At 45.6% G+C, this 9,784-nt stretch overlaps 1 protein-coding gene across 3 annotated transcripts in view; it reads left to right on the forward strand.

The window, feature by feature from the left end:
- The window catches only part of PITPNC1 (phosphatidylinositol transfer protein cytoplasmic 1), a 317,395-nt gene that overhangs the window by 283,967 nt on the left and 23,644 nt on the right, over window positions 1–9,784 (forward strand). For all 3 annotated transcript variants that reach the window (XM_025362466.1, XM_025362464.1, XM_025362465.1), the window contains one exon: window positions 5,808–5,963. In XM_025362466.1, coding sequence (XP_025218251.1) covers window positions 5,808–5,963 — 156 coding nt within the window. The remainder of the gene's footprint in view (window positions 1–5,807; window positions 5,964–9,784) is intronic.

The following is a 9,784-nucleotide window of genomic DNA, read 5'->3' on the forward strand; positions in this document are numbered from 1 at the left end:
ATGGGGTTGCTGGGTTGAATGGTAGCTCTGTTTCATATGTTTGTTGGCCACCTGTATGTCTTTGAGAAGACTTCATTTCTTCTTATGGCATAGTAATATTTCATTGTAAGGATATAACACATGTTGTGTATCTGATGTAGACAAGCCCCTAAATGGGTGCTTAGCCCAGGAGGTTCCTGGCTTTGCCCAGGAAAGAATTCAAGGGTGAGCCAGTGGCATTTAAAGTTGAGGCAGTAGCAGCAGAGGTGCTGCTCCTTGCAGAGCTGGTCTATACCCCAAGCAGTGTGCCCAGAATAACAGCACAGAGGCAGTTCTGCACTCCTGTTATACCCACTTTTAATTATATGCAAATTAAGGGGCGGTTTATGCAGAAATTTCTAGGATGCGGGTGGTAACTTCCAAGTTGTCAGGTCATTGCCATGGAAAGGGGCAGTAACTTCCCAGTGTTGCCACGGTGATGGTAAATGACATGGCCGCTTCTTATGGAAAGCTGCTTCCACCCCAGACCTGTTTCAGCTAGCTCTCAATTTGGTCCAAAGACCGAGCGAGCTTCTAGAATCAAGTCTTCATTTCTTGTTGTTGTTTTTTGTTTTTTGTTTTTTTGAGATGGACTCTTACTCTGTCGCCCATGCTGGAATGCAGTGGTGTGATCTTGGCTTACTGCAACCTCCACCTCCTGGATTCAAGCAATCCTCCTGCCTCAGCCTTCCCGAGTACCTGGGACTACAGGCACGTGCCACCACACCCAGCTAATTTTTTGTATTTTTAGTAGAGACGAGGTTTCACCATATTGGTCAGGCTGGTCTCGAACTCCTGACCTCAGGTGATCCACCCACCTCGGCCTCCCAAAGTGCTGGGATTACAGGCATGAGCCACACTGTGCCTGGCCTCATTTCTTCTTATGGCATAATAATATTTCACTGAATGGATATACCATCTATTCTGTACCCGTTCCTCAGTAATGCAGTTGCTGGGTAGCTCTGTTTTAAGTTCTTTGAGAAGTCTCCAGATGGCTTTCCACAGTGTGGACTAATTTACATTCCCACCTACAGTGTATAAGCATTCCGTTTTCTCCACAGCCTCACGAACATCTATTGTATTTTGACCTTTTAATGATAGCCATTCTGGCTGGTGTGAGATGGTATCTAATTGTGGTTTTGATTTGCATTTCTCTGATGATTAGTCATGCGAAGCATTTTTTCATGATTGTCGGGGACCTGTATATCTTCTTTTAAGAAGACCTCATGGCCGGGGCTGGGCAGGGACGGCTTGGCTGCGGGATGTGCACCGCCCCGGCACGTGCTTGCCCTCTGTGCTCACCCAGGGCCGCCGCATGCCTATGGCTCTGCTTCCAGCCAGGAGCCCTGAGCACGGGTGTGCAGACCCACCCTAAAGGGCGGCCCAGGCCCCACGCTACGCAAGGCTGGTGAGAGACTGAAGGCAGCATGCGAGGCCTCTCCTGGGAGCGGGGGTTGTGCTTCCCACAGTGACCTCAGCTCCACTTCCGCTCAGGTGAGCCCACAGGCGAGAGCTGGGAGGCACTCCTCCCAGACACTCCACTCGGACCATAAAGCACTCCTGTTTCAAAAATAAATAAACAAATAAATAAAATAGAAGACTTCATGGCCGGGCATGGTGGCTCATGCCTGTAATCCGAGCACTTTGGGAGGTCAAGGTGGGCAGATCACTTGAGGTCAGGAGTTCGAGACCAGCCTGACCAACGTGGTGAAACCCTGTCTCTACTAAAATACAAAAAATTAGCCAGGCGTGGTGGTGCATGCCTGTGGTCCCACCTACTCGGGAGGCTGAGGCAAGAAAATTGCTTGAACCCAGAAGGCGGAGGTTGCAGTGGGCCAAGATCATGCACTGCACTCCAGCCTGGGTGACAGGGTAAGACTCCATCTCAAAAAAAGAAAAAAAGAAAAAAAAAAAAAAAAAAGAAGACTTCATTTATTTTTATGCCAGAATAATATTTCATTGTATGGACATACCACATATTGTATATCCATCAGTTCAAGGAAATTTGTATTGTTTCCATTTTTCTTTTGGCCATTATGAATTAGAACATCCATGTACATGTTTTGTTTTTTGGAGTTTTGTTTAATTTTTGAGACAGGGTCTCACTCTGTCACTGAGGCTAGAGTGCAGTGGCATAATTACAACTTAATGCAGCCTCAATTTCCTGGGCTCAAGTGATCCTCCCACCTTAGCCTCTCAAGTAGCTGGGACTATAAGCACATGCCACCACGCCTGGCTAATTTTTGTATTTTTTGTAGAGAAGGGGTTTTGCCATGTTGCCCAGGCTTAAACTCCTGGACTCAAGTGATCCACCCGCCTCGGCCTCCCAAAGTGCTGGGATTACAGGCACGAGCCACTGCACCCGGCCCATGTACATGTTTTTGTGTGGATATGTGTTTTCAAATCTCTCAGGTAGATATCTGGGAGTGAAATGGCTAGGTTAAATGGTAATCCTATGTTTAATCTTTTGATGAGCTACTGAAATGTTTTTCAAAGTGGCCACACTATTTATATTTCTGTCACAATGTATGAGAGTGCTAGTTTCTCCCTATCTTTTCCAACACTTGTTATTGTGAACATAGAATTTCAACTAGTCTTTCACTTAGGTATTTACCAAATGTTGGTTAAGATTCTGATGTCCCAGCCACACGTGTGTGATACGTCAAATAGGGTTCAAGCATTCACTCAACAAGCATGTATTCGACATCTGTGATGCGCTCACCTGCCAGACCCATGACAGGGGAAGCTTCAGAAGCATAAAGGAGGAGCCCTCATTCTGAGCCACCCAGGAAAGGGTCCTTGGAGGGGATGAAGTTTTTATTTATTTTTTTTGTTTGTTTGTTTTTTGAGACAGAGTCTCTCTCTCTATCGCCCAGGCTGGAGTGCAGCGGCACAATCTCGGCTCACTGCAACCTCCGTTTTCTGGATTCTAGTGCTTCTCTTGCCTCAGCCTCCCTAGTAGCTGGGATTACAGGCGTACATCACCATGCCCAGCTAATTTTTTTTGCATTTTTAGTAGAGACAGGCTTTCACCATGTTGCCCAAGCTGGTCTCAAACTCCTGACCTCAAATGATCCACCTACCTTGGCCTCCCAAAGTGCTGGGATTACAGGCCTTAGCCACCATGCCTGACCAAGTGTTTTTCTGTCTTTTTTTTTTTTTTTTTTAAATACAGCTGGGGTCTTGCTGTGTTGGCCAGCCTGGCCTTGAACTTCTGGCCTCAAGCAATCCTCCTGCCTTGGCCTCACAAAGTGTTGGGATTAAAGGCATAAGCCACTGCACCCGGCCCCTAACTTAAGTCTTGAAGCAAGGAAAGGAGAGTCAGTCAGAGTGCGGGAGTTGGTGGGGGAGAAGGAACTTCAGGAAGGGGGACCAGTGCCTATCTAGTAGGTTCCAGACTCCTGGGGCTTTGGAGAATGTGGCCAGCGGGAGCTTCTTAAGGCTCACAAGAGAGGTGTGGCATTGGGAGGCTGGTCTGGAAAAGATGCCAGAAAAATAAGTAATAACATAAAAGACCTTGTACTTCCTTCCTGCCAGGGCATATTACTTTTATGCTACACTCATGGTGCCGTGGACAGATTTTGAGGAGGGGAGTTTACATCTGGGAGGCCACTGTGGCAGCAGAGTGGGGAATGGTGGATGGAGAGATTGAGAAGAGGCAGGAGGGCAAGCATTCACCCTCTACTTTGATGAAGGCCTGGCGTCAGCCTGGCACGGAAGTTGGCCCTGGGAGTGCACTGTGTTTTTTAGAGGAGCTACAGTTGTGGAAGTGGTCACTGTAGCAAAAAGGTCCTGCCAGAGGAGGCAGATCTGTAAGGGAAGTCAAGGGCAGCCTGAAAGCCCTCTTTAGAGGCCAGTGCCAGATAGCCTTGGCAGAGCCACAGCCAGACCTGAGGGAATAAACCTGTCTTTATTTGGAAGCAGCCTGCTTTTACCTCCCAAGCCCACCCCTGAGACACAGTCTGGTCTGCATTAAAAGGGCTGGGGCTGTCCCAGCCAATGTGGTTTTGTGTCTCATCCTATCTACTTCTCAGGACCCCCTGACTGCCAGGTTTACAGCCTGGCCAACATGGCAAAACCCGGTCTCTACTAAAAATACAAAAATTAGCTGGGTGTGGTGGCAGACGCCTGTAACCCCAGCTACTTAGGAGGCTGAGGCAGGAGAATCACTTGAACCCGGGAGGCAGAGGTTGGGGTGAGCCAAGATCAAGCCACTGCCCTCCAGCCTGGGTGACAGAGCAAGACTCCATCTCAAAAACAGCAACAACCAAAAACCCTTTTACCTGTTTTTCATTCTTATAATTGAAGTATAATACAAATCTTAAGTGTAAAACTCAGTGAATGTGTACACGTTACATCCAGATCAACATATAATCATCCCAGAAGTTTCCTTCATGTCCCTTTGCACCAAACCCCAACCGTCAAAGAGATTACTGCTCATTTAACTTTTATCACCATACATAAAGTTTTGCTTGTTCTTGAATTTCAATTTGAATTATACAATGTATATGCTATTGCATTTGACTACTTTTGCTTAACATAGCATCAGTCAGAGTTGTACATGTTTTTGCATGCATCAGCCGTTTGTTCTTTTTCGTTGCTGTCTAGTATTCCATTGTACACCTAGACCACAATTTATCTGTTTGGTTTCTTGCTGATGAACATTTGGACTGTTCCCGGTTTTTGTCTACTGTATTTAAAGCTGTTGTGAGGCCAGGTATGGTGGTTCACACCTGTAATCCCAGTACTTTGGGCGGCCAAGAAGGGAGGATCACTTGAGGTGAGAAGCTGGAGACCAGCCTGGGCAATATAGTGAGACCCATCTCTACAAAAAAAGAAAAGAAAAAATTGAAGCCAGGTGCGGTGGCTCACGCCTGTAATCTCAGCATTTTGGGAGGCCGAGGTGGGCAGATCACGAGGTCAGGAGATCGAGACTATCCTGGCTAACACGGTGAAACCCCGTCTCTACTAAAAATATAAAAAATTAGTTGGCATGGTGGCGGGCACCTGTAGTCCCAGGGGAGACTGAGGCAGAAGAATGATGTGAACCCAGAAGGCGGAGCTTGCAGTGAGCTGAGATCACGCCACTGCACTCCAGCCTGGGCAACAGAGTGAGACTCCATCTCAAAAAAAAAAAGAAAAGAAAAGAAAAGAAAAAATTGAGACACAATATAATTCATCCTTTTAAATAAATGCGCAATTCAGTGGTTTTTAGCATATTCAGAAGGTTGTGCAACTATCACCACTGTCTAATACCAGAACGTTTTCATCACTCCAAGAGGAAATGTTATATCCATTCATAATCACTCTACATCCCTTCCTTTCCTCAATCCTTGTCAACTACTAATCTACTTTCTGTCTCTATGTTTGTTTGTTTTTTGTTTTTGAGATGGAGTTTCACTCTTGTTACCCAGGTTGGAGTGCAATGGCGCGATCTCGGCTCACCGCAACCTCCGCCTCCCGGGTTCAAGCAATTCTCCTGCCTCAGCCTCCCAAGTAGCTGGGATTACAGGCAGTAGGTGGGATTACCACCATGCCTAGCTAATTTTGTATTTATAGTAGAGACAGGGTTTCTCCATGTTAGTCAGGCTGGTCTCGAACTCCTGACCTCAGGTGATCTGCCCGCCTCGGCCCCTCAAAGTGCTGGGATTACAGGCGTGAGTCACCGCACCCAGCCCTGTTTCTATGTTATTTCATACTTATTCCTGACATTTAATATCGATCATCAAACTTTTAATATATCAAATTTCTTTGATTTTTTTTTTTTTTTTTTTTTTTTTTTTTTTGAGGATCCTAAGCACTTCAAGTCAGAGAAGACAGGACGGGGACAGTTGAGGGAAGGCTGGAGAGACAATCATCAGCCCATCATGTGCTCCTACAAGCTGGTGACTGTGAAGTTTGAGGTCTGGGGGCTTCAGACCAGAGTGGAACAGTTTGTACACAAGGTAAGTGGCCCAGCAGCAGTTCCTGGGCTATGGAAAAGGTAACTGACTATATTGCCAAGTTAAAGTACATGATATACAGCAGGTGCACAAATACTGCACCAACATCAGGCCACCGCATCTCAAAAACACTTTTTGGGCCAGTCGGGGTGGCCCACGCCTGTAATCCTAGCACTTTGGGAGGTCGAGACGGGTGGATCCCTTGAGGCCAAGAGTTCAAGACCAGCCTGGCCAACATGGTGAAACCCCGTCTCTACTAAAAATACAAAAACATTAGCTGGGCGTGGTGGTGGGTGCCTGTAACCCAGCTACTCAGGAGGCTGAGTCAGGAGAATTGCTTGAATCCGGGAGGCAGAGATTGCAGTGAACCGAGATCACACCATTGCACTCCAGCCTGGGTGATAAGAAAGAAACTCTGTCTCAAAAAATAAAAAATAAAAAAATGAAAAACACTTTTTGGATGAAAATGCATTTTATGCATGGGTTCAATTTTCTTCCAGTAATAGATGTTTTACACTTCGTCTCTCATTCTGTGACCTCCGTGTCTGTTAGGCAAGTGTATTTGGGAAATACACTTCTCACTTTGGTATTGAGCTCATCTACTCCCAGACAGAGGCACGTGGGAAGCAGCCAAAGGGCTTATCTGTGAGCACAACCCCTAAGGTTAATTGCCACCCAAAAGATCTGCAAATGTAGGCACCTAAAGTGGAAGATGCCCAGAGATAGAACAAGAAACCCCAATAGTCCCATTAGACAGTATACCCAAGCATTTCTGCTCCTTTAATAATTATGTTACCAAAGTGGCCAGGTGCGTTGGCTCATGCCTGTAATACCAGCCCTTTGGGAGGCTGAGGCAGGTGGATCACTTGAGGTCAGGAGTTCGAGACCAGCCTGGCCAACCTGGCAAAACCCTGTCTCTACTAAAAATACAAAAAAATTAGCCAGGTGTAATGGCACGTGCTTGTAATCCCAGCTACTCAGGAGGCTGAGGCAGGAGAATTGCTTGAACCCAGGAGGCAGAGGTTGCAGTGAGCTGAAATTGTGCTACTGCACTCCATCCTGGGCAGCAGAGCAAGACTCCATCTTAAAAAAAAAAAAAAAGGAAATAATAATAATAATTCTGTTACCAAAGAATTGTTAACAGCCTCAGGATGCGGATTTCAATTGTATACCTACTTTGACTAAGCATGTTCATTTTGGTTTTTTTTGTTGTTGTTGTTGCTGTTGTTGTTTTGAGACAGAGTCTCACTCTGTCACCAGGCTGGAGTGCAGTGGCACGATCTCAGCTCACTGCAACCTATGCCTCCCGGGTTCAAGCAATTCCCCTGCCTCAGCCTCCCGAGTAGCTGGGACTACAGGTGCGCATGCCACCATGCCCAGATAATTTTCGTATTTTTAGCAGAGACAGAGTTTCACCACATTGGCCGGCATGGTCTCGATCTCTTGACCTCGTGATCTGCCCGCCTTGGCCTCCCAAAGTGCTGGGATTACAGGCGTGAGCCACCGCGCCCGGCCAGCATGTTCATTTTGTAGCAGAATCCCACTTGGTGATGATCCATATTTTCTCAGGGTTTCTAACATGACTCTGTCCCTCATGGGAGAAAAAAATGGGAAATGCAATGTTGAGCATTGCCCTTTGTAGCTGCTCTCATTTTCATAAGAATAAATACTACTCAAATTGTCTCTACATTCCAGATAGGCTGGTTATCTGTTTATTTTTCCACTTAAAAACTGATAAAGAGTAGCTTTCCAAAATTATTTTGGAGTCACTGGAATTTAACCTTAATGCACTCAGCTTTTCATTACTTAGATGGATTTGTCTATTGAGATTGGGGTCCAGTTAACAATAAAAAGTTTAGTTCTGGAATTTAGGTCCAAGAACTAGATTGCCAGTCTCTTGAACCCTCATAACTCAGGCTCATGGTAAATGGTGGACTCTGGCACAAACATGAGAGCCCTGGGTGTTTTCTTGAACAGAGAAGCATGCCGCTCCTCTCCCGTGCTCCAGAACCCAGCCAGCCAGCCAGGAGCCAGAATGAAATGTGAAACATAGAAATCAAGCTCCAGGATCTCCTGTTTTCCTCCTGTGTCCTGGTTATCGCACAGGAAAGCAATTGCAGCTCTGAAAGTACATGTTTTCCAGCCTCAGCTCTGTGTCTATGTAAGACAGTATCTTCCTTGGTTTCCCACAGCATCCCTTTTTGTGTGTGGCTTTTTAAGGTAAAAAGACCTCCTCTTTCTAGGGCCACTATGATAGTGTTTTTTTGTTTTGTTTTGTTTTTTTGAGATGGAGTCTCAATCTGTTGCCCAGGCTGGAGTGCAGTGACATGATCTCGGCTCACTGCAACTTCCGCCTCCCAGATTCGAGCAATTCTTGTGCCTGAGCCTCCTGAGTAGCTAAGGCACAGGTGCGTGCCACCACACCCGGCTAATTTTTGTATTATTAGTAGAGATGGGGTTTCACTGTGTTAGCCAGGCTGGTCTCGAACTCCTAACCTCAAGTGATTTGCCCGCCTTGGCCTCCCAAAGTACTGGGTTTACAGTCGTGAGCCACCACGCCCAGCTTCATAGTGTGTTTTATTTCCACTCACAAAGCACATTTATCAAAGCCAGAGTTGTCAGTTAAAAAGAGAATAATACAAAATAAAAATAAAGCTGGGCGCAGTTCACACCTGTAATCCCAGCACTTTGAGAGGCCAAGGCTGGCGGATCACTTGAGGTCAGGAGTTCGAGACCAGTCTGGCCAACATGGTGAAATCCCATCTCTACTAAAAATGCAAAAATTAGCTGGGCGTGGTGCTGCACCCTGTAGTCCCAGCTACTCGGGAGACCGAGGCAGGAGAATCACTTGAACCCAGGAAGCAGAGGCTGCAGTGAGCCTAGGTCATACCACTGCACTACAGCCTGGGTGACAGAGCAAGACTCCGTCTCCAAAAAAATAATAATAATAATGATAATAATAATAATAATTTAAAAGGCCATATTTAGATTGCCCCAGGGTCCACTGTGTTTCTTTTCTCACAGCTGACTCAAGCTAGTTTTAAGAATCTGTTTCTTGAAAATACCTGTAAGATTTATGCTTTGCCCTTTCCAAATATAATGAAGTGTTATTGACGCTCAGAAACACACCTGCTCTGGCATGTGAGTCGCTAATGAGTATCTGAGGCTAGCATTTGCATGGGTTGAAGGTGCCAGGGATGCCTTTCTCTGAACACCTTTGTTTTTTTAAGAATCTATTCACAATTAAGGGGAAAAAAATGTTCGAAAGCGAGCCATTAGCACATTATTGAATTCTTGTTTCCAGCCGACAGCTGTGTTGTGCTTCGTGTAATAGGGTACATTTACTGATGCCTCGATGCTGTTCTTTTGATTTCCATGAATTTGAGACACTCAGCACTCAAGTGTGTATAGCTGCATGTTGTTTCTTGTATTCATTATGTGTTTCCTACTTTCAAGTCAGAAAAGCCTCACTAGATATCCAGAGGCCTGGAGTCATAAACACTTCATTACAAATGCTTTCCTTGTTTCTGCAAATTCACCGAATTAAAATCCTTCATTTATTGAAACATGCTTGAACCTTCCACGAGAGGTTTTTGACAATCACTGGATTTGTTTGGCAGGAAGAAAGGAATGTTGGAGGGAGACTGTGAGTATCCAAGAAATGTAAAAAGACATATTTACCCAGGATGGAAAAGAATACCATGAAATAAAAACACATGAACAGTATTCACACACACACACACACACACACGCACACACACAAATGGTATATACTATTTTCCTTAGCCTTCTATTGCCATTATGTGTCATCATAAGTAACAATT

Source organism: Theropithecus gelada, chromosome 16 (genome assembly GCF_003255815.1).
Source record: "Theropithecus gelada isolate Dixy chromosome 16, Tgel_1.0, whole genome shotgun sequence".
In the NCBI taxonomy this organism is placed as follows: domain Eukaryota; kingdom Metazoa; phylum Chordata; class Mammalia; order Primates; family Cercopithecidae; genus Theropithecus; species Theropithecus gelada.